The sequence below is a fragment of the Dipodomys spectabilis genome, unplaced genomic scaffold (assembly GCF_019054845.1).
Source record: "Dipodomys spectabilis isolate Male_0828 unplaced genomic scaffold, ASM1905484v1 ptg000089l, whole genome shotgun sequence".
Lineage (NCBI taxonomy): Eukaryota > Metazoa > Chordata > Mammalia > Rodentia > Heteromyidae > Dipodomys > Dipodomys spectabilis.
Genome location: NW_024870766.1, coordinates 4,718,584 through 4,744,591, shown reverse-complemented (window position 1 = coordinate 4,744,591; position 26,008 = coordinate 4,718,584). Strand labels below are relative to the sequence as shown.

Here is a 26,008-nt window from a genome sequence, read left to right as displayed (position 1 = left end):
TTCCCTATTTTAAGGTTCATGTTATAACCATATAAAATGACAACTGGGCTAAGTATACTCTTGAAAAAGAGAAACTGCACGTTTGTAATACAAGTGTTTAAAAGTCTTGTCTTTTTTATTGTCTTTTCTAATGAAGGAGCCAAGTTAAACAGCTTTGTGTCTTTGAGTAAAACTACACAAGTCTCTTTTGAAACCATCAGAGCCCTAAAACATTACCTTCCCAATGTTGATAATTTACAGCTCCAGGTTATGCCTTGACTAGATTTTACAAAGGCAATTATTGTAAATCACAATTTAGATTAATTTAAAGAACACACAAGCATAGTTTATTTGGTGTACGTTCCTTTGAAATCACATAGAAAATACTAGGGAAGAGAGGGAAATTAATTTTTTTCAGATTCAAAGTACAGTCTGATTCATTTGGTAAATTTAGAATCTGTAGATAAAGAGCTGTTGCTCCCAAGGAAGCAAACTTTAAATAAAACTTTAAAAAATATTTACATGCAAAATTTATCACCAGAGTTAACAATTTAAGGCTACTACAATTTTTCTTGTAACAATTTGTTTTAACTTGTGAGCTCCTTTTTAGAGCCAAAGGGATTCAGTCTTACTATATCTTTGTTATATCACATGTTTTGTAAATAATTAATTTACCAAAAGAATCCTTTGGACAGTATAGCCCATAAATAGTTTTAATGCAAGGTTTAGAGAGTTGCTTTTATGTAGATCTGAAAAGAAGAATGTATTTAGAATAATTGAGAACCCAGTCTGAGATACAGAAAGGGCTATTCCCTGTGCCTTCATTTTTCTTTTATTTCCCCATGCCTTCATTTTTCTAATCAAGTCTATTGAAACTGTAAATGAAAAGATGCATGTTTTAATCTATCCAGTTCTCCAATATTACAAGTTGAATATAATTTTTATTTGACCTGTAAATTAGACAGAGTTTCTTTCCCTAAATCCAGTACATTCAAAATGTTGGATATACCCATCCTTTTTTTTTTTTTAATTTTATTTTATTTTATATGAGAACATACTGTACAGAGGGGTTACAATTACATGGGCTGGATAATGCATACATTTCTTACCAAGCATTGCAGCCTCCTCCTTTGTTTACCCTTCACCTCCCTTCCCAGCCTCCCCCCTCCCCCCCACCTAATCATACCCCCCCTTCCCCCCCCCCACACCGACCTTGTAAAGCTGGTTTCGGCATGACATTTTGTACTTCTCAATGTTGCAACAGGTCCACCTGAATCCTTAAACGACTTGTTTGTCCCCATCTCCTCCACATGTTATACTAACATCAAATATAGTGAAAGCGGGGGGTTACACTGTGGGGGAGGGACATACAAAGCAACAAAGAAATAATCTTATAAATGCGTTAGAAACACATGCATGAAAGAAACAAAAACATTGAAATACATATTAAAGGGTTCGTTTTCCTAACATCACATTATCTGACCTTTTCTGCTTGACTCATAAAGAAATGCAAATCAAAACAACATTGAGATATCACCTCACTCCAGTGAGAACAGCAAAAATCAAGAACTCTAACAACAACAGATGCTGGAGGGGATGTGGACAGAAAGGAACCTTACTTCATTGTTGGTGGGAATGTAAACTTGTTCAACCACTTTGGAAAGCAGTATGGAGGTTCCTCAAAAGACTTCACATAGAGCTCCCCTATGACCCAGCAATCCCACTTTTGGGCATTTACCCTAATGTTTACAAAAAAGACCACACTAAAGCTACCAGCACAACTATGTTTATTGAGCATTATTTACCATAGCTAAGATATGGAACCAACCCAGATGCCCCTCAGTAGATGAATGGATCAAAAAAATGTGGTATATATACACAATGGAATTCTATGCCTCCATCAGAAAGAATGACATTTCCCCATTTGTTAGGAAATAGAAAGGCTTGGAAAAAATTATATTAAGTGAAGTAAGCCAGGTCCCTTATTTACCCATCCTTTCTTTTTCTTCTTCCTCTTCCTTCTCCTTCTCTCCCTCTTCTTTTCCCTCCATCTCCTTTCTTTCTTCAAGAGCTTTGCTTTTGCTACTTAGGTCCTCTGCCACTTGAACCATTCTTCCAACAATATTCTTGGTTTTAGATTCTTTTTATACATAGGGATCTTTCCCCCTATACTCTAACTTAGACTTACATTCTCATACATAGCTAGAAACACAGGCATGCTGATTTATTTATGGATATGGTTGGAGGGAGAGGTAACTTTTTGCATATTTTGGTCTCAGACCCTTATCTTTTCAGTTTCTCTCTCCATGTAACTATGAGTAAAAACTGTAGTTTTTAAAAAGGAATATTGTTCCTTAAAATTACCTTATCCCTGTTCTTGAAATCATCCCTTAGTTCCATCAGTTAAGTCTTGTTTGATATCCTATTCCTCCCTCCAAAAGGTTTTTGTTTTCCATTTAAGAAAAATAACAGTGGTAGTGATGATGATGTCTCCTAGTTATAGTTTATGTATTTTTTATTGTAAAGATACTGTACAGAGGAGTTACAGGTACATGACTTAGGTAATGAGTACATTTCCTATTGAGCATTGTTACCCCCTCCTTTTTTCCCCCCTACCATCCCTTCCCTCCCCACCTCCCCAACTTCTCCCTCCCTCCCACCCAAGTTGTAAAGTTTGTTTTCAACATAGTGTCCTGTATGTATCCTTGTTTTAGCATATTGTTATTTACCTTCCCCTCCCCAAATTAGAAAAAAATGTATATACAAGATGCAGGGCACCAGAATTAAATACAGTGGAAACAGGGGTTATACCATGGGAGAAGAACATACAAAAAAACAAAAACAAAAAAATCACATAGTACATTAAAAAAACAGCAACAAAGATAAAACTTCTTGTGTCCCTATCTTGTGATTCATTTCACTTGGAATCATCTTATATGGTCATAGGTACATAGCTTTTAACCTTTCTGCTTGTCTAGTGAGATTATCCTAGATGTATACTAGTTATTGCAAATAAGGGAAACCATGGGGCCTATGTTTCTTTGGGTCTGGCTTACTTCACTTAATCTAGTTATATTTTTTATGTTTTGTGTTATCATAATGTAGCATTTCCCAAACTCATTAAAATACTAGATATTATGAGGATTTTCCTTTTGAGTAAATTTTATTTTTAAAGTTTTAATCTCAAGGCAGCATTGAGCAGAAATGACAGAGTTTCTGTATGCTTCATTCTATATGAATGTAGCCTCCACCACTACCAACAACTAGCAGAAGAGTTTGTTATAATTGATGAAGCTGTATTACCTGTCCATATTGGTCAAAGTAACATACTATCATTGTGTCATCATTCAGAATAGTTTTGCTGCCCTAAAAGTCATCTAGATGAATTTTTAAAGCTTTCAGTGGAAAGATGAAGGATACATATGAACTGCAACTAATATGAATTTATGAATCAATGTAACATTTCTGTTCAGTCATTGAAGCAGAAAGCAATATAGTAGATGGTGTTGATTGCTGAGAATAGCAGCATCAAACTCCATGGAAATGAGGAAACTTGAAAGACTGTTACTTCAATTTCAGCCAAATCATGCATGTGAGATAATGCAATATCTTTAAATGCAGAGCACAGTGCTACAAATAGGAAAGATCCTCTTTTCTCCACTGTTGAGGAATATCTCTAGACTGAGAAATTTCAATGTGCTAAAATATTGTGGGCTTCCCCCTACCCCTGTACAGATTGAGGGAAGATTTTTCAGGCAGTAAATTAGATAAGTAATGTGGGGTGTGAGTAGAAATACAGTCTGTATCCTAAGGTAGTCTATGACTGGAAACTTAAGGGCAAAGCATGGTGACCCGAGGGGAAGGATGGCAGATGGTAATACGAAGGGTAGGAACTACACCACACACCTACTTGCCCAAAGGCAACAGTGATTATACTTGAACATAAGTTGTGTGACATTAGTTGTGAAAGATTAAATGTAAAAGGCTGTTTAGACATGCTTAGTGTTTCTTCTTCATTGATCATCCTCCATCTCCTGCTCTTTGTCATCTAAGAAGCCAACCAGACAGTGCATTACATATATCAATATGCATGATTTATGCTAGGATCTTGGGTGACAGCAAATGAATCATTGAAGTCTAGTGCATGTGTTCTCTAGAATCATTATTGTAAGAAAAAAAATTCATACTATATTATTATAAGAAACATTAAAAATGATTTAAAGTATAAAGGAAGGTTGGCATAGGTTATATGCAAATAGTATACATTTTATATAAGAAAATGAGCATCTTCAGATTTTGGTGTCTGAGGGGATTCCTGGAATCCCCTTAGCATAAAGAGATGACTGTATAGCAGTTTAAAAGATGCTAGATGAGAATGCACTCTTCTAGAATGTATACTATTGCTATTAACTATTGGTGTTTGTGTTCTCTAAATAATAAATCTTGCTGCAAGTATACTTGTCTGTTGTCAAGTATCAGAAATGTAAATGTGAAATGACATTGATTTTAGAAGTATTTAGTGGCTCACTGCTCTGTAAGACTATGAAATTTGCTTAGAAGAAAATAATATAAAGGACCATTGCAACTTGTTTTTCTACTACTTTTTTGGCAATTTATTTCTTAGAGTTCATTTGACTAGTCTTTCACCATCAAGAAGAGAGATATATAACTAGAGCTATGCCTATATTAGGAAGATTTTTTTTTAATGGTCCTGAGGCTTGACCTCTGGGCCTGGGCACTGTCACTCAGATTCTTTTTGCTCAAGGCTAGTTCTCTACCACTTGAGCCACAGCTCCACTTCTGGCCTTTTTCTGAGTAGTTTGTTTGAGATAGGAGTTTCATGGACTTTCTTGTCCTAGCTGGCTTAAATCCGCTATTCCTCAAATTTCAGCTTCCTGAGTAGCTAGGATTATGGGCACGTGCCACTGTTGCCTGGCAACATTTTAATTCTTTTTTTTTGTCAGTTGTGGGGCCTGAACTCTAGGCCTGGGCACTGTCCCTTAGCTCTTCAGCTCAAGGCTAGTTCTGCTTATGTGGTGCTGAGGAATTGAACTCAGGGCCTCATGCATGCAAGGCAAGCACTCTACCACTGAGCTACCTTCCTAGCCCCTGAATTTTTTAATTAAAAGTGGACAAATTGTCAAAATTAAGGATTTGAAAGCAGTGATCAATTGTAGATTCTTCAGCAAATTAATAAGTGATTCCAGTGATCCTGATAAAAAATATCTGTACCTTACATTTTTTTGAGCCCTGGCTAGGGAAAGCAAACTGTTTCATTTAAAATTTGAGACTTGTTTATTTGATCTTCTATGTGAATGACAGTTTTGTGGTATGCTTTGGGGTATCTGTGCTGAAACAAAGGGCAAGTGTTTTGTTTGGTCCAAAATAGAGAAGTCAGAACCTGAGAGTGTTCTTACTTCTGCTTATAGGCTTCAACTTTTGGAACCAGTCTACTTACTGAATCATACAAGTATTTATCTTCAGCAGTTAACACAAGATCACTTATAGAATGTGATATTGACTCAAACTTCAGTCATTTCAAATAGTCACAATAACAGCCCTTTATTATTTATGAAGTTCTTTCTTGGCTCTTTTTATTTTGTTCTCACAATCCTGTGAAGTAGTCTGTACAAATTTTATTACCTTTTTTAAAAAAGAACAGCTTATTATATTTACTCAATTTGAGGATCAGAATAACTCATATTTGGACATGAACAATGTCTGCTGAGTCTTTAGTTTACTAATTTGTCTAGATGTAATACCATAAAATCATTTCATAACAACATTAAGAATCTTCAAATAGTTTTCCTTTGTATTATTAGTAGTGATCTTTTAAATACACTCTAGATAAATGTTACAAATCAGCAGTGTATTAATTGAATAGCTATAAATGAGTTCTTTGTTCTCACTCAGTATTTACATTTAGACTAAAAACTAGTATCAATAATACTGAAATTAAGATATAGTATGAGTTAGCTTACAAATGCACCTAACTAGGGAAATTTTGATAAAAATTTTGAAAATGGCTTTGAATAACTAATGAATGCTTGAATGCTAGAATAAACATTCGAATTTATCTAATTGATAGGTGGCCCAACTCTAAAGGGATATGTATGCATTACAATCTGTAAAAGTTGTAACTGAAGGATTATCTATAAAACAGAAGTACAAGGTTGAACACTCAAGTATGTGCCAACTTGCCCTTTCCTTTCCAAAGATGCCAAATCTCCAGAAATCAGTATTTACAAAACAAAAATGAAAGTCAAAACTTTTTTAATGACTTGTTATAAGAACCAGGTCAGTGGGAAGCTGCTTAGAGAGCCAGGAGGGCAGAGCTGAAGTTCCAGGAGGAAAGCCAGACTAATGCTGGGAGTCTGGATAGTGAGTAAGACTTCTTGTTGTCTTGTTATCCTAGCCTGGGCACTGGTGTTCACATCTGTAATCCTAAGTATTAAGGAGGCTGAGATCTAGAGAATCACCGTTAAAAGCCGGCACTCATGGCTCCTGTTTATAATCCCTGCTCGTCAAGAGGCTGGGTCCAGAGGATTGTAGTTCAAAGCCAGCATAGACAGGAAAGTCCGTGATACATCTCCAACGAATCACCAAATGGCCACAAGTGGAGTTGTGATTCAAGTGGTAGAGTGCCAGCCTTGAGCAGAAAAGCTCAGGGACAGCATCCAGGCGCTGTCAAGCCCCAAGACCAGCACAATAAAAGTGAAGTAAAACAAAAAGTAAAAAACAAACTTATTAAAATGACAATACAATATGAAACAAGCCACTCAAGGTTCTTTCTTTCTTTCCTTTCCTTCTTCTCTCCAGGCTTCCCTGACACATCCTTTGCCCATTGAGTAGGTCGGTACTGTTGAGATGATCTATACTGTAATGTGATAAGGACAATGAGGAGCAGGAAAGCCCACAACTACCGTTTAGTGTTCCTTCCACCTGGAAATTGTCTTGATGTTACACAAGTGTGTAATCTAGCTTTGCTTATAAAAATACCATGCTTTGTATATTTAGAAAGCTAAAAGCCCAGAAGTGATTACAGACAAATTTGAAGTGAATCCTCTTCTTCCTTGATGGAATTTTTAGGAAGAGTAAATTTCTTGAATGAGGTGGCCATTTTCCTCCTTGGTCACCTATCCTGCCTTGCTTTGAGCCAGCTTTAGATTTTGGTGTCCTTTGCTACTTACATAAATCTAAATCTAAAACTTTATTTCTGAAACTGTGGTCCATAGTACATACCTTAATGGAAACAGAACTTGAATTTTCCTTGTTCAAATCCATTTAGGGGTACACTGAATGTGGCTTCCTCATCTCCCCTCCTGGTGGAATCAGAAGGTATATTAGCCACTTGGTCTTTTTGCCTTTCAAATGAAATTGGTCATTGCATTTCCCCTCCCAAATGATAGATTTTTGACAACTGTGGGACATAATTTTAGGGAACATTATATCAGCTACCTATTGCTGTGTCACAGATTATCACATATCAATCTGCTTAAAACAGCACTTATTAATAGTTCACCATTTCTGTGCTTAAAACTTTGGGCCTGGCTTATCTGGGGTACTCAGGGTCTCTCACAAGGTTACAACTAATCAACTGGGTCTTTTGCAGGCTGAACTCGGGAATCATCAGTCCTTTGAGTCTATTGGACCAAGGACTTTGGCTTCAAACGCTATTGCAAGACTACTGTCTGATATGAGACCTGAAACAAAGTCTAGTTTTTGCTTGGGATATCTGGAAGAGAAGAGCTTAAATCTTCTCAGAGAATTTCAGTAGAATGTAATAAAGTTTCTGAAATAAGAACAGAGTTAGACCCTAGTATATATAAAGTTTACATAATGGTGATACTTAATTCTCTTCTAGTAACATATCAGACAGCATAAGCAGAGTAGCCATAAACAGAAATGATGGTTATCTGAGCATCCATATAAGAGTAGATGGCATATCAATTAGATAGTGACAACAGCAACAGCTAACAACAGTTATATTCTTTTAAATTATTACTGTGTGTTTATCCCTATTCTCTTTCCAGAATGGCCATGGAACAGCTGCTGATTTGAGGTCTGATAGGTTTATTCCAGTATAGCCAGCAAGCTGTGCTAGGAAGATTTGTGGTCCCTCTTCCAGGGGTGGTCTTTGAACTCCCCCTCACTCCCAAGCATCTGCAAAGGCAGTTGGAATATAGAGAGACAGGCCCCAGGCTGTGACACAGGAGGGTTTCAGCTTTCGTTTCTCAGGCATCTTATTAGCTAGAAAGTACTGCCAGTAAGGTAGTGCCCCCTGGCCAGAACCAAGTCCTGCTGGAACTATGGCAGAGCCCTGAGCCAGATGCCTGTAATTGTCCAGTTTGCTACACACAAACCAGTTAACAGATACATGGAAGCCAACATTGAGAGAGTATGGCCTGGTTCAGCTCATTAATCTTCTGAGTTAGAAGGCTGACAGCAAAAGTTAAGAATGATCACATTCTCCATACCCTTTCCTTTGAGCTGGAGATAGAAGCAGAAAGGTAACTTGCAGCAGAGAAAGTTAAAACAAAACATTGTAGAAAGGAATAGAAACAAGTATTTGTTCTAACTTTGTCACTACTGAGCTGACTGACCTTGAACTAGTCCCCCAGTTGGATAGTTTTGCTTTCTGTAAACTAAAAACAAAAGACTTTTTTTCTCCCAGTGATCCTTATACTTTACATTCTATAGTTTAATATATTAAAATGTCCCTTTAAAATCTCTGTTAAGTGTTTTCCATTTCCTGCCAGAGGTATGTAAAATTTTTAATCAATTTTGTGAACATGCTTTTGCCCATTTCAAAGTGCATTTCTGCTTAGTCTGTGAAAGATAAAGGAAAATCAGCAAATATAGGACTTTGAAATTTATTTAAAATAAAAATTTTTCTAATGGTTTTAGTGTACTATGTGCTGCTATAGCAGAATACTACAGACAGTGTAATTTATAAAGAACAGAAATTTACTTCTTCATAACTCTGGAGTCTTGAAAGCCCAGGATTTGGCAATAGGCTTTTTTATTTTCCTGCATCATCCCATGATTGAAGGTAGAAGGGCAACCTCTGTGTATATATGTGTATGTGAGAGAGAGGGTCACAGAGAGAGAGAAAGAGAGCTGGCTTTCTTTTCATAATGAACCCATTTCTGTAATGACATTAGTCCATTCATGAGAACACAGCCCTCATGCCCTGGTCACCTTTTAAGAATACTCCTTCTTAATACTGTTACACTGCATTCAAATTTGAACATGGTTTTGAGATGGGACAAAAAAATCATAGCATTCATAATTCAGTTTATTCAATGTTTTCAGAAGCTTTTTTTTCTGGTCAGTCATGGGGCTTGAACTTAGGGGCTGGGTGCTGTCCCTGGCTTTATTTTTCCCCTCAAGGCTCACACTTGAGTGGAGCCACCACTCCCCTTCTGGTTTGAAGTGGTTACTTGGAGATAAAGGTCTCCTAGCCTTTCCTGCCCGGGACTGCCTTTTTCCTGATTAGCTAGGATTACAGTTGTGAGAAACCAGGATCTGGCTCAGAAAGCTTTTTTAAAAGTAAAAATAGGCTGAATATATGGAACAGCCCAGATGCCTTACAACTGATGAGTAGATCCAAAAAATATGGTACCTATACACAATGGAATACCATACAGCCATTAGAGAGAATAAACTAATGTTTTAAGCAGGGAAATGGATGGAACTGGAACAAATCATCTTAAGTGAGGTAAGCTAAGCTCAGAGAGACAAACGGCACATGTTCTCTCTGATATGCAGAACTAAAAGACAATGAGATTTATAAAAAATTATACAGGATTTTAGATATACACAGTGAGATCAAAAGAGGTTACTCGGAAGAAAAACAGAAAGAAGTAATGCCTATGTGCTTCTTTATATTTTTATAAAATAATATATGTATATATACAAAAATGAACTCTCAGATATGGAAATAAGAGATCACTCATTTTTTAATATTATTTTTTTGATGATTCTTCTGTCTGTATGGTATATTCAAGTGTATATCTTCTGGAGGGTCAGGAGGGTACAGAACTCAAGAAAAAAGGGTAAAAACGTGCAGCAGTGAAGCTCACTGGACACTAATGAAAGTGAACTATACAACTCATGGGAGGAGACGAAGGGGGAGGGAAAGGGAGTGGGGGAACAGAAAACACTGTAGGAAAGGAAATGTATTCATTACCTGACTCATGTCATTGTACTCCCTCTGTACAACACTTGTATAATAGCAATAAAGTAAATAATAAAAAAGAAAGTAATGAGATCATAAGAAAATAAAAGTAAATAAGGGATTTGACTAATGCCAGTAGTCTTAGCTACTTAGGATACTGAGATCTGAAAATGGAAGTTTAAAGCCAGCCCAAGTAAGGAAAGTCTGTGAGACTTTTTTTCTCCAAGTCTGTGAGACTTTTATCTCCAGTTGACTGCCAAAAAGCTGGAAATAGATCTGTAGCTCAAATGGTAGACCATTAACCTTGAGTCAAAACCACGGGGACATTGTCAAGGCCCTGAGTTCAAACCCTAGACCCAGCACACATAAAAATAGTAAATAAGGCAAAAAAGATCCTTTAATGCTACATCAAACCTAGTTTCTTACCACTAGCACAGTCAAGTTTAAAACACTGTCATTACCTCAAAAAGTATCTGAATTACCTACAACAGTCTAGTAAATACTATTTCTCTCACTAACATTTTATTTTTTTGTTTTTATTATTATTTTATTGGAAAGGTGATATACAGAGCGGTTACAGTTACATAAGTCAGGTAATTAGTACATTTCTTTTTAAAATATTTTTATTGTAAAGATATGATACAGAGGGGTTATAGTTACATGAGTAAGGAAAAATTAGGATCACAGATAATAAAATAGTGCTTCAAAAACAACATAAGATGGGCATTGGTGGCTCATGTCCATAATCCTAGCTACTACAACCAAGAAGCTTGAAGTGGAGGTGTGGTTCAAGTGGTGGAGTACTACCTTTGAACAGAAAAGCAAAGAGACAACATCAAAACCTCAGCTTCAAATCCCAATACCAACAGGAAAAAAAATATATATATATGAAGTACATGTACATATACACATATGTATAAAATATATATAAATGAATATATATAAATAAGTATACATAGATGTATATGTATATATATACACATATAGCATGCATACAAATATATGTGTGTGTGTGTGTATATATATATATGTATATATATATATATATATATACACACATATATGTCTTATGCAGTATTCTATACCAGAATATAATAGTCATGTAATAAATATTTTTGATCATGAGGTCTGTTGAAACTGTATGAATCTGTTGTTTTCATGAAAAATAGCTATAAAAAATATGTCAGCAAATAGATGTGGTCAGTTTGAGTTTCTAGGGTGCATTTTGTTAATTCCTATTTTAGTTGCTCTTACTAATAGCCAGTGAGTTTATAGTAACATGTGTTTTTATTTAATAGGAATTCAAAGGAATATATTGATAAGTAATCCATTACACATTATTTGTTAATTATATATGTATATTTAAAACTCATTACTTTTGAAAGTTATACTTTCCAAAAGTATGTGGTATTTGTAATATATATTTTCAAAGTATAAGTACAATTAAGTTAATGTTGCCTAATTTTTGTGATAGTAGCAAAGAGATTATAAAAAATACATAGCTTGAGTTTATACTTATGCTGAAAGCTAAACTTTATAGAGTCTTTTTGGTTTGGCATCTTTTTGTTTTGGGTCCTGGTGATTCTGGAGTTTGAACTCAGAACCTTCCACTCTCCTAAGCTTGCTTGTTCAACTGTAGCTCTGGGTTTTTTTGCTAGTTACATTGGAGATTGTCTAATGGACTTTTAGGCTTTGACTGTTCTTAAACTATGATTCTCCAATTCTCAGCCTCCTTATTAGCTTGGATTATAGATAGGCATTAACTACTAGTACTCAGCTTAAATTATGGATTCTAAATCAACCTCAGGACATGTGGTCTTTGTCACTGGAATCCTCTTTCTCCAGTTTGTCAATGTCACATTGTTTATTGCTACACAATTTGGGGATTAAAATAAGTTCTCGAGTAAAACCTCAACCAAAATGTACGCTTTTACACATAACCAAATAATGGTTTTGTCATAGAAATAGGCATAAGTCCACCATTTTTACATCTAGTCATCTGTGACATTATGATAATAATATTGAAAGCATTTGTTTTATTGTATTATTGTTTTCAATTATCTTAGACACTTATCAGAAAATTTATGGGTATTTTGTTTTGAACATTAATTCTCTTGAAATTCATTTTTAGAAATGTGTACTATAATTTTAGAAGTACGTGCTAAAATTTGATCGTATTCCTTTTATAAGCCTGTCATAGATTTAGAGTAACATATGCCCATTAGATATTGTATTTTTGACATAACAATCATGAATTCAGTATTAATCAATGCATATTAACAAAACTTTCCTTCTAGACATCATGTATTTCAAGCGTAGGTTCCCCTTTTTGTTTCTTTTTCTTTTCTTTTTTCTTCTTCTTCTTTTTTTTTTTTTGGCAGTCTGGGGCTTGAACTCAGGGCCTGGGTGCTGTTCCTGATCTTGTTTGTGCTCTACCACTTGAGTCACAGTGTCACTTCCAGCCTTTTCTGAGTGGTTTATTGGACTCTCTCTCTCTCTCTCTCTCTCTCTCTCTCTCACACACACACACACACACACACACACACACACAAGTCTCACAGACTGGGAGTCTCACTGCCTGGGCTGGCTTCAAACTGTGATCCTCAGATCACAACCTTCTGATTTGTTAGGATTACAGGCATGAGCCACTGGCACTCGCCTCCCTCTTTGTTTCTGTAGTGAACTATTTAATAAAGGTAATAATTAAAAAGAATTGACAGCAAGATACTGAGTACTTTATGATTCTGGCACTGAGATTTGGCTTGAAGAAAGTTTAAAATGTCTTGTACATTATAAGATTTCAAATAAAGCTTTATTAGAAAAAATAATGGCTTTCAATAAATTATTTGTACTGACAAGATGGGCATATTTAAAGTCAGAAGTAGGACATGGGCTTCATATGATAAGTTTCCCTGTGTAACTCTTGAAGATAAGACAGCTGCCTAGTATTGAGTTTATGGTGTATTGCTGACAGCTCTTTCAAAACCATAGCAGTCTTCCGGGAACACACTGGGTCCTCTAAACTTAGCATGTGTGATGTTTGTTGACAAGTGAGGAGGCAGGATTGTCAGGGTGCTGACTGTGAGTTTGAACTCCTCAGAATCTAACTATATTCTTGCATTCATTAGTCCTTGCTTTTATTGAGATCCGTATCTGGACATACAAATGAAACATTCATGGCTTTTCTATAGCTAGCTACTTGGCCGGTTTTGATACTTTCCTCTTTTTAGAGAAATCTGTTGTAAGTTTTATGCTGCAACTGTCCCCTTTAAGGCAGATCTAAAATAACAACAAAATTCTTCAGCAATGCCTGATGATTCAGACTGTTCTTGCAAGCTTCTCCCTGGTTTTAGTAGCTAAACTGACTATTATGCAGACAAGCCTGAGCTTTAGAAGACAACTTGGTTTTACTCCTGCTGATAGTTAAATAATGGTTTATCTCAGCTTCTTCCACCCAATCATTAACTGACTGTGCCAGCCACCAGTTTCCCTGCCATTCCAGGAAAGCCTATCATTTACAACCAATGATGACTATTTTAAGACCATATCATAAAGAAATATGGCTGGAGTTTTAGAGGTGATAGGTTGCTGAGATTGTTTTGGACTGGTTGAGGACCTATTTGACCTTTTCTCTTTTAAAAAACATTTTTCCAATAAGTAACTTGCACACACAATAATAGAAATTTCAAGGAATGTAAAATGGAAGGACAGTGAAAATTCATTTTTCTACTTCTTCCAGATCTTTTGTACCTTCCCTATGTCTTTTGTTTACTTTTCTAGAGACAAAATGTGCATGCATAAGCACATACGTTGACACAAATAGTCCATAATATACCTTCGTTACTTACTTCACTACTCCCTTAACAACATATTACTGTTGTTTAGTATTTATAAATTTATTGTCCCTGTCTACACTTTATGTGTGTACTCTAATTTATTTGGCTCGTTCTTTCCAGGAGGTTAGACTGTTTTAGTCTTTTGTTACAAACAATATCACAGTGAATCTCCATGCACTTAATTCTTTATGTGTAAAAATATACAGATAAATACCTAAAGCTGCGATTTATCACTCTCTGACACTTCTGAAACAACCAGAAATTTCTAAGTTGAGTTCACTCAGTGTACATTTCTGCATTGGACCTGGAGGGCTTTCAAGAATCAGACACAGCCTCCTTCCTTAACTAGGTTTGGGCCACTCCAGTGACAGTGGTGCATCAAGAGTGCTAGGAAAGAGATGAGCCCTTGATACAGAATTCTCTACATCACAGAGACATGACTTGTACAGTCATTTGAGGAAGAGAGACCAGATCAGGGAAGAATGTGAAGATGAGTTGGAATTTGCTATAGGAACTGCAGAACAGTCATGAGGGAAACCGCCCAAGTGCATGGGTGCACCGAAGCGCAAAGAACACTCAATGGCACTCCACCTCATGAGCCTCTCACCATCTTTACATGGCAGGACTGCTACCATGAGCCAAGTTACCTGAACTCAGAGTCCTCCATCAGTCCTCTCCACACAGTTACTGTTCCCTTGTTCCCTTTTCAGTGATGCACATAGCACACTCGATCTCTTCTGCATTGGCCCTGTCATTTGCACAAGGGTAGTTGTCGGAGACAAGTTCCTCTCTCCTCTCCTCTGATGTTCCTCTTAGGGACACCTGCAGCTTGTTTAGCTATGACCTTATGGCTTACTTGGCTCCTCCCTGTGGCCTTCACTGCCACAGCTAGTCTAGGCTCCTTTGCCATCTGCCCAATGGTCAAGCAAGCCACTGCAATGCACCTGAAAACCTTTTGAACTTTTGACACTTGGGGGAAGGACTGGTTAGGAACAGGGTTATCACTTCTCTACAAAGTTCACTCTTCAGAATCTAGAGATCCATATTTCACAGAGAGATCCATATTCCTGTCTCTGGCTTCTTCCCTTCCTTAATTATACTCTCAAAATTCTACCTGTGATTCATGGTTTCCAGTCCAAGGTTTCCACATGGAGAAGGGACTTCCTTATGAATGTTTAGGACTGCTATGAGGTTCAATTTGAGATCTTAGGGTTTACTTAAGTAATAATAGTGCTTAATATTTCTACCAGAACACACATCGAACCCAGTATCAGTACTTCTTGTGAGATTTAGACTTAAGTATTACTACCTTTGGACTTTCTTAGTTTTGTCCTTTGGAATATGATCAATATCTCTCATTACACACCCTTTCTCCAGTTTTCTGGTTTCTGAAAACATGATCAAGAACCGGGCAAGTATATCTCTGTTTCCGGAGGCAGCAGACATCTTTCTCAAAGAGCCTTTGAAACAGCTCTACCAGCACAAGCACCCAGTTTATGTTAAATCCTTTTCCTCTGGCTCACACATCAAGATTCAGGTTAATTCCACAGCTTACCCCAGAACAGTAGGGAAGGATTTGCTTTACATTTATGTAACAGGAATTGTCATTAAGTACGTTTTCGTAGAACAAAGAAACAGCCTCAAAGGTAAATTCAGGTCTCTTTCTTCAGTAAAACTGAACAGCTGGAAGCTTTGAAACGAGTGTTTTTGTACTTTTGCCTATCAAGGCTTTCAAAACTCTTACATTAAGCAGGTAAGGTGTCAGGCAGAATCAAGGGAGCCTGACACTGCTGTGGTTGACATTTAAGCTGGCTTATCACATCTGACTATTGTAATTTATAGTCTCAGCTTTATAGCCATTGTTTTAAATAACAGGAAAATCAGTATCCCTTTTTGAACATGCCTTAGACAGGCTTAGCATTGTCTAAGTTCTTCATTTACAGAAGATCTACTGTTATGTTGGGTTGTAAAAGGAGTGGAGAGTGGAGGTAAGAAATGATGTAATCATAAGAAATTATCCTTGCTTTGGGGGAGCTTAGAATATAGCAAAAGAGCTAAACACGGAGGAGTAAATATAGGAAGAAAACAAGTTCCATATGTTGATTGCCAAATAATCTAAAAGAGAGGTAACATGAAATTTAGAAGAGATATAGATGAATTCTTCATGCTCATTTATGTACATTTGAAATGTCATATTATATAAAATTTGAGAAATTTTAGAAATCTGACAAGAAAGTTCATTGATTTCTTATAGGACCAGGTGAAGTGGCCACCTATAATCCCAAGATATGGAAAATACAAAGGTCACAATTTGAAGCCAGCCTAGTCAAAAAGTTAGCACGATCTCATCTCATACTAATAAGTTAAGCATGGTGTTATATACCTATATTCCCAGCTTTGTAAAAGGTATAAATAGGAAGATCAAGGTCTAAGACCAACTTGGGCAAAAATGCAAGACTTTATATCCAAAATGTAACTAAAGATAGAATGTCTAAGGATACAGTTGAAGTGTTTGAGCACCTGCCTAGCAAGCTGCACACCCCCACCAAAATCAATCCAGATTCAAGCACATATATCTGTAATTCCAGCCCTTGGAACACTTAGGCAGGAGGACTGAGTTCCAGCCTGGCCTGGGATACAGATTGAGTTTGAGGCCAGTCATAGCAAGACTGCATCCTACAAATAATGGGGGGGGGGTGGGGAAAAGCCAGTATGTTAATTGCTTTATGGTATGAGATCCTTATGCATTTTATGTGCAGTATTATGTAAGCATCATAAAGGATTTAGAGTGCTTTATTGTATGTTTTGAGATTACTTATAACCCAAATGAATCTTTGGTTTTCATGTAATTTGACTTTAATTACATTAGGAGTTTAAACATTTTAAACACCAGGAGCAGGTTCTCATGTTGAAAGTCTCAAAATGTGATACAGGTTATAAAAGAAGTTATGTAGATTAAGTGGGCCGTATGTGACTCCCCACAATGCAAGGTTGTAAGCTCATGCTCTGGCTAGGGGAACACTGGTCCACTACATGTGTAGCTTGAGCAACTGTCTCTACAGGCCAGACACCATGCCAGGAACTACAGCTCAAGAGTGAGTGAACTGTGGTCCCACTTTTAGGGAAACAGGTGAAGATTGGCATGTAAATGATACACCTGGGGCCTCTGTGTAAGCCTGTGCAAGGCTGAAGACATTCAGAGCACTGGGGAAAGCCCATAGCCTGGACTGGGTGAGTCAGCAAAGCCTGACTGGAGTTTTGAAAAGTAGTAATTCAGTGTGTGTAAAGTTCTGTAGGGCATGAAGACCTATTGTACCAACCAGTGGACATAAGAGAAAACTATACTAGTTTGATTATCTGCAACCAATTGGCTCGAACAAAGAAAATATCTGAAAGAACCATGGCTATAATGGTGTCAGGTACTTTTATTCCTGAGAACTTACTATTTCAGAATAAAGCCCAGAGGATCCATTGAATTCTTTAGTAGAGGAACAATCTCTTCAAATGGTGATATTAGCTGATGGTAGGGCTCAGAATGTACTCGGTGCTATTAGGCCACTTGCGCAATTTCCCAGGTCTCATTTTATGCATATAGATGCAGATGCATACAGCTTGGTATCAGTATCCTAGAAGGAAATCCAGGCCAACTTAAATGAGGCATTGAGGAGAGTTGGGTGAAGGGACTGTTTATGAAGTAGAGAGCAAAGTTAAGAATTTCAAAACCCTGCTAGTAATAGCATTATTTCTGCCCTTCAGTGTAAAGAACTAAATTGTTTCTGGAACCTCCTGAGCACTAACTGGGCCTTCCAGGAGAGGACTGAGTTATTGCCAAGTCCTTCCCAGCTGTGACAAACACACTGACCTCACTTTTTTCCTTCCCTCTGATTTTGGCCTGTATGCCTTTCTCGGCCAAACCTATCTTGAGGCTAAAGACTCTATAATTATCCAGAGACTTATTAAGGTCTCTATTTAGGCCCGGGAGAGCCTAAAATAAAGTGAAAAAGAGTCCAGAAAGCATCAGGAGGGGCAAACAGATTATCCAGCAGAATTGCTTTGTGCATGCATTTGACAGTCAATGCAGTGGAAACTCTTCTGCTCTAGATCACACAGTATGTAAGTGGAGGTCCTTCCTGACTTGATGCACATATGTGAAACTGTCTCTTCATCATAGGAACAGGAAGGACCAATGTTGCAGCTAAAGGCCAACTAGTTCTCTCTAAGGAAACCCCCCCAAGAGTAAGGGCCAGTAAAGAAGAGAATGGATTAGAGATGTCCGTGGAAGAAGTGTGGACAGAACTTTAGACCTCGGTTTCCTTCCTGTTCAAAAATGAAGACACAGGGCTGGGAAGGTGGCTCAGTGGTAGAGCGCTTGCCTTGCATGCATGAGGCCCTGGGTTCAATTCCTCAGCACCACATTAGCAAAAAAAAAAAAAAAGAGAAAAAAAGCCGGAAGTGGTGCTGTGGCTCAAATGTTAGAGTGCTAGCCTTGAGCTGAAAAGCTGAGGGACAGTGCCCAGGCCCAGAGTTCAGGCCCCACTACCGGACCCGAAAAAAAAATGAAGACACAGAATATCTTAGATCCTTTTCAGCTTGGGAACTGTAATCTCTCAAATGTTAGAGCGCTAGCCTTGAGCTGAAAAGCTGAGGGACAGTGCCCAGGCCCAGAGTTCAGGCCCCACTACCGGACCCAAAAAAAAAATGAAGACACAGAATATCTTAGATCCTTTTCAGCTTGGGAACTGTAATGGTTCTTCTCTGTACTGAGTGTGATATCCATTTCATGGAATTCAAAATTGCTCAATTTTGGAGATTTGAAATTATGACATATATTTACTATATATTAGCAATGTCCAACTCCAATTTCAGAATAACAAGCCTTTCCATCTGTTGTCACAAGCTACGTTTAAGATTATGAAAGATAATACATTCCTCTTAACAGATATTTCCCTCTAATTTTATTGTTTGAAATCTAAATAGAATAGTGTTGACACCTCAAAATAAACTTGACTTCTCAACTGTAACCCCTCTGTAGAATGTCTTTACAATAAAAAAACATAATAAAAAAGTATGACAAGAGAAAAGACAAACGTAGCATAGCTGAAAATAAGTAAGGCAAGTTGGATAATGACTATAATAAGTATTAGAATAATTCAGTGTGACCCAAATTTTAAATAAAATTTGCTTAAAATTACTTCATTGATTTTCATAATGTAGATGGACATTTACTGTTATAAAAATGTAAAAACCTCTGAGTTCAAGTTTGAAAGTCTATAATATCCTATTTTCATCTCATGGAATATGTAAAAAATTTACTTTAGTCACGGTACTTTTTTCTGTGTATATACATATATATAAATACAAACATTATGTATATATACACATAAATTAAGTTGTAGCACAAAGGTCTTGCTATTTAACAATATAGTCTATGAATACAATATATCTTAAGTCTTGTCACCCTTTCAAACCTTCTTACTCATTCCTCCCCACCCAGCCCTTCCTTCACTCTTCTTAATTTTATAGAATATACATTGGATTTTGACTGCATTCTCCTCCTCTGCTCCTTTTCTCTCAGTGTTTTTTTATTAAATGTCCTTTTGGTTGGCTTTTTACCACATCTGGCTTGAGGTTTTTGTGGGGGAAATGGTTTCTTGGAGTTCTATAAGATAATAAGCCCTTCCCTCTCCCCTCCCAATAATTTATAGGTCCAAGGACAAGACTGGGAAACAGGTATAGAAATGGCTCTAACTGAAAGTCAATGACATTGACAAAGTATCAAGCACAAAAAATTATCTGTCCTGTGAAAAGTCTCCAAAGCAGTCAACGACACTCTTGTATTGTATATTTTAGTTGACTACTGCAAATCCATCTGGCTTTTGCCGTTATTAATTCCACTTCATTAGAAAAGAACAAATTTCCAGTTCCTTCTCAATTCCTTTAGAGCAAATTAATGGGAATTATCATTTCTGATCTCTTCATCTAAATTCATAATTTTCTTAGCAGACTAGATTACCATGTTCCAATTAATTTTCCCACCTTTATAAAGAAAAGGATGAATTAGCACCTGAAGCAATAAATACATGTACATGGAATATAAGATGTCTATTGAGCTAGGCTCCAGTGGCTCATGCCTGTAATCCTAGCTAATCAGGAGGCTGAGATCTGAGGGTCACGGTTTGAAGCCAGTCCAGGCAGGAAATTCTGTGAGACTCTTACCTCCAATTAACCTACTCAAAAAAACCAGAAGTAGTGCTGTGGCTCAAGTGGTAGAGCTCTTGCTTTGAACAAAAGAAGCTCAGGGACAGCACCTAGGCCCAGAGTTCAAGCCCCAGAACCAACCCAAAAACAAACAAACAAAACCAATCTATTAACAGACAAAACCAGCAACTTCGAGGATTTCAAATGGGTTTTTTCCCAGACTCTTAAGTCATGTTATGTGTGTTGATTTGGGCTGAGGTTGTCCTGAGCACTAAAAGGACATCTTAGTGCCTGTGGGGATGTTAGTAGAGCAGATCTCTGAAGCCCAAGGACAAGTGTGAGCTAGAGGTAAAATTTTGGAAGTAATCATTTATAGAAGGTAGTTGAAACATAACATTATCCATCATGACTTACAGGGTGAATGCATTTGAGAAAGCATTCTGTATGCTAATCGCTTTTCATCCTGGTAACCAAATACCTTAGAAAAACAAGGTTTCAGCCCCTCATCGCTCAGCTCCATTATCACAGGTTGTAACAAGGCAGAACATCTTGGCAGGGAGCATGTGGTAGAGCAAAGCTGCTCATCTCATGACAGTTAGAGAGGAAGTGTCCAGTTAGGGCCTCAGTGACCAGCTTCTGCCAAAGAAGTATCACCTCCAAGTTTCCAGCATCTCTCAACAGTGCTTTTCCATCTAAAATAAGTGCATTAATCCATTGATTTAGCCCTCATGATCCAATCACTTCTTAAAAACCCTACTCTGAACACTGAATTAAAGACCAATTAATCAACAAATGACACTCTAGGGAACATCTGCCCATTTGCAAATGGTCACATACTGAATTTGAGTATATAGCCCTATACAAAACTAGTATGGAAAAAATAGAGAAAGATCCCAGGAAGAGACCAAGTCTTGGTTAACTGTTCTGTGGCCTAGAACTAAAGAATGGAAATGTAAACATTGGGGAGTCTACTGAGACCATCAGGGTCTAAGCCAGCAGAGAGAATGAGTAAGAAAAAAAAGCCTGATGAGTTTTCATTGTTTAATATTGAAAGGCTGACCTGCTTAAACAAATGCTGGGAGCCCTGTTTTGTGGGATTTGTTCTCTGTTCTACTAGAGGATAAAAAGGCTCAAGATAGCAGCAGATGTTATGTCTGTCAGTTAGCCATTTTATAGAGGTATGAAAAGGAACTTTTTTGTTGGGAAGTTGTTAGCTATAAAGCTTCTTAAATCCTCTGGAAGTCTAATATTCTGCTATATTAGAATCAGAACAGCCCAGTTTTTAATCACTGGCTGTAAATCTTGAATAGAATGGTTTTGTCTTCTACTCTAAGATGTTTCACTGGTTAGAAATGGCCACATTTAAGGCTGATACTCTGAATTGTTATGCAAGGCATTTTAAGTGGCTGAAAGAACTTGTAAACCTTCAGCCAAATCAGCAGCATGTAAATAATGTGCACTCATCTGGTTAGCATCTCACTTTGCCTTTTGACTTTTAATTCAGACTAAACATTAATATAAGAAGTTTTGATACTAACCCATGAACTTCATCCTTTTTAAAAGGTAGTGTAGTTCTCTTCCTGTCGTGTAACCATAGCAACTGACAAGGAACAGAGAAAGAAAGCTTTCACACATGCTGTGCTAATTAATCCTATCCTACAGTTTTCCTTCAGCTGGAAGATGCAGTTTAATAAATTTTGCATGAGTAAGCGTGTTTGATTCATGAACTGTATAAATACATAGCATCATCTTTACTAAAACTATTTAGAAAATGTAGTTATATAATCATACTTCAAGAGTTCTGTCTTCCTTTCTTTCTCTTTTATATTTGAACCATTGTTTTAAGAACTTGCTTCTCTGAACGTTTTAGAATTTATCTTAACTGGACAGAAACCTCATATTTAAGGTGAAAAACCTCTTGTTCATACAAGACTCTTTTAACAACATACTATGTCAATTGGTTATATTAAAATGAGATTATGAGAGCTTTTTTTAAAGCAATTCAGAAAATTGTATCTTAAAAACATAATATTCTTGATTCTTATGAATACAAACCAACTTAAGAAACTTTGAAAGGTTTTATGTTTAAAATATACACCCTTCTGATTGTTGTTTTAGGAAGTTGTGTGGCCCCTCTGAATGAAGTTGGGACATTCTTTAACCTAAATATATAGAAAAGAAGAAAATAATATAACTTAAGAAGATTACTTTATTTATATGTTCCAAATATATTCCAACTACATATAGTTTGATTTGAAGCCACACATAATATTTTGATTTATGCTATATCTTTGAGTTATACTATATATTCGAATTTTGTTTTGTCTTTATAACTATGAATATTACACTTTTAAGTAAGTAGCTTAGTCAGCTGAGCTGTCAAAACAAACTTTTATTCTCCTATCTCTCTAGCATCACCTAACATCTGACAGTAGGACCTTGGAATACCAAGGGAATTCAGACTGTGAATTCTTTTTCATCTGACTTGACAAATAAACCATGCCATGAGTCAGATCCTATTTCAGGACTTTTGTTAGCTCTTTGGTCTCTGATGGAAACATTGTCTTTGAGGAACCAGATGTGATCTGACTATTAGATTCTGGAAACACTTTCTCATCCAGATTGTCCTTTTTTTTTTTTTTTAGTTTGCCCAAATTCAGTTAGGATGAAAGCCTGTGGAGAAAAATAAATAAGAGGTTATGGAAATCTGTTGTTAAAAATACTTATTTATATGCAGAAAAATTGAATACCATGAATGTGTATGTTTGTATGTAATCTGTACATTTTAATATGGATTATTTATAAACATGAAGAATCTTACAATATGCCATTGTGTATTGTAAAACTTCATTACAGGAAAAAATTATGACTGCCACCATAGTTGAATTTATTAGACTTCTTTGTCTTGCCAGCTGTCCTATTAATTTTAAAATCTGCATATAATTCTGAAACTAGAATGCTATACTCAATAAATAGGTCTAAGTCATGGTCCTGAATGCTACATAAACAGTTTTAATAGTATAAACATAGGAAAATCTATACACTACAATATGTTGACTATTGAGGTATTTTATGCGCTTTAGGTATCATTGTGGTGCACACTTTTTACTTTTTTATCAGCCGCTTTCAATCATTGTCAAAGAAAATACTTGAGGTAATTTACCTAAAGGAAGGAAAGAAAGGTTTGTTTCAGTTCATGGTTTCAAAAGTTTCAGTCTGTGTTTGGCTCACCTGCAGAGAGGCAGGCAGAGCTTCATGTCAGGGAGCATGTTTACAGCAAAGTTACTCAACTCATAAATAAAGAGAAAGGGACCAGCATCCTACTATCTCCTTTAAGAGAATGTCCCCAGGAGCCAACTTCTTCCTACTAGATCCTTCTTCCCAAAGGTTCTGCCATCCCAGGTTGGAACCTCAGGTTGGTGATTGAGATTTTTAACATGTAGGCCATTGGGGGACACTCCAGCTTCATACTGTTTGTACTTTACATTAATGAGCACAGCCAGGTACATAACTATTACAGCTATTGTTTTCCTTCACTGTCTATAGGTTTTGTCACTTAAAAACGTTATTTGTTCATTGCACAAATCTTGGGAGATGACTTAGAATAACTTACTAACTTAAAAAAAATGGTAATCTTATGTTTTAGAAGTAAACCCCTGGAGATATTTGCATATTTTTCTGCCAATTGTTTCAAGTATTTATGGTTATTAGGTCAAATTGTAGATACTTTTGCTGGTATTATTGTGATGGTTTTCTCCATGTTAAAGTTTATTAGACCAAGACATTTTAATTTATATATTCTGTGTCATTTTCTGATTTACCAGATTTGACTATTCTTTTTTATAATTACTTTGTTGGTTTTCAAATAAGATCCCAAATACACAATTTTTAGTGTTAGACAAAACACAGAAAACACACGTTTTGTGGACAATGCCTTTAGAAAAGTGTTGCAGATTCATATTACATATTACAAAAACTGGTGGCACTGAGAAGTCTTACAATTGAATGACTGTTTATCTTTCCAAATCCATATTTTCTCAAAAGTGTTTGACAAGGAACTCTTTCTGGTATGACTTACAAACTTGTAAGCTATTTGAAATAGAATTCTATGAAACATGACTTGAAAAAATCCTGATTGCTAAGCTTTCCTGTTACAGCTAACACTTTTTAAGATATTGTTTTCTTTGCTGATATGCTGTTAGATTCATGACAGCAGTGCTGTATTTGCAAACATAAGTTAGTGGTTATTAGCTTATGTCTAAAACATAGAGACCACAATATGTTCTCTTCAACCTTTGTGTGAGCTTTGACATTGAGTTCACGATTCAAATTACAGTAGTGAGATTGACCTTTTAAGATAGACAACATTCAAATATAAAATCCTTGTTCTGTTATTGTCCTTTTAACTTCTGTATGTTTCATGTAACCCACAGGTCTTGCGAGAGCGAAATCTGTCCCTAGTCACACATACTCCAATGAAGTGGTTACCTTGTGGTACAGACCTCCAGATGTCCTACTGGGCTCCACAGAATATTCCACCTGCCTTGACATGTGGTAAGGAGTGAATGCTTTATACTAGCTAATCTGTGTGCAGTGTTTGGTGTGGGTCAAGTCTAGACAAACATCCTAACAGTTTAGATGAAGATTGATGATGCAGGAGTGGTGCCTGCGTGTGGCCATTCCACTGGATTTTTATAACATGATTGGGAATGTTCCCTAATCAGTCTGCCTGCAGATGGTGTCAGGTACTGGCTCTTGATGGATAAAGGCAGAAACATTTTTCTAACTGTCAGTACTGTGATTTTCTCCCCCTAAGGGTCTTAATTTGTAATTTTATAACAAGGAAGTGTGTACCTGCAAGTAACAATATAGTTGGAAGTAGCAGGGGATATGTTTAAAGTCACAGCAAAGTTCAGGAAATATTTAACATTGGGTTGTAAATGTTAGGCAATAAATTGACTAATAATATACCCCTGAAAACTGTTGATATACATTACTCAAAGTGGAATGAAATGGTTATTTAAAAAAATATTATAGATTTAATTTTAGGAGAGTCTCAGTTTCAGGCAGTGGTTCAACAGAGATTAGAAATACATTTTATGTAGCTCAGTAACTGGTAAGAAAAGTTTATTATTATTAATTATAGACTACTCGGAGTTCTCAACTAAGTGTGACTTAGATAATAATAATTATATAAGGACATTATCTTATTTTTAGCACTCAGGACAAGCTCACTCATGGCTACCAAGCATGTCTTTTCTTGATTAAAAAAAGTTTCCTTGTGGACTCATTATAATATTCAGTGTAAAACTGTTCACACAGTACATGGCTATTTTATCCCCAGAAATTTTCTTCCTTTAATAATTATGTCTCTGTCTTACAGAATTACTATGCAGTTTTATAGTGTTTATGACCTCAGTGAAACTTCAACAACATGTCTTATTTATCTTACTGTTATATATGTTCTTCAGTCCTCTGCCCCAGGGATCTTGGCTTTTAGTAAATTAGGCAATGCTAAGGTCTGGCTCCTGTTCTGTTTGATAAAAAAATATGGTAAAAAAAAAATAACTAAGTTACTTGAAATGCAAGACGCACAGGAGACTTTCCCAATTTAGGTTTCATTAATCCTCTAGATAGGGGACTTGAAGACCTGTAAAGCCACTGAAAATACACGTAACACTTGATGTTTATGTGACTATTTTTGTAAAGTATAAATATATAGCTTTCAGTAATATGATAAAAGAATTAAAACCCTAAGACTGCCATTATAAATTTTGGAATGTCATAATAAACCTAAAATCATTTTAGTAATATT

At 36.4% G+C, this 26,008-nt stretch overlaps 1 protein-coding gene across 3 annotated transcripts in view; it reads left to right on the top strand.

Moving 5' to 3' along the window:
- Positions 1–26,008, top strand: part of Cdk14 (cyclin dependent kinase 14) — a 538,666-nt gene that overhangs the window by 276,605 nt on the left and 236,053 nt on the right. For all 3 annotated transcript variants that reach the window (XM_042684715.1, XM_042684719.1, XM_042684716.1), the window contains exon 9: positions 24,627–24,747. In XM_042684715.1, coding sequence (XP_042540649.1) covers positions 24,627–24,747 — 121 coding nt within the window. The remainder of the gene's footprint in view (positions 1–24,626; positions 24,748–26,008) is intronic.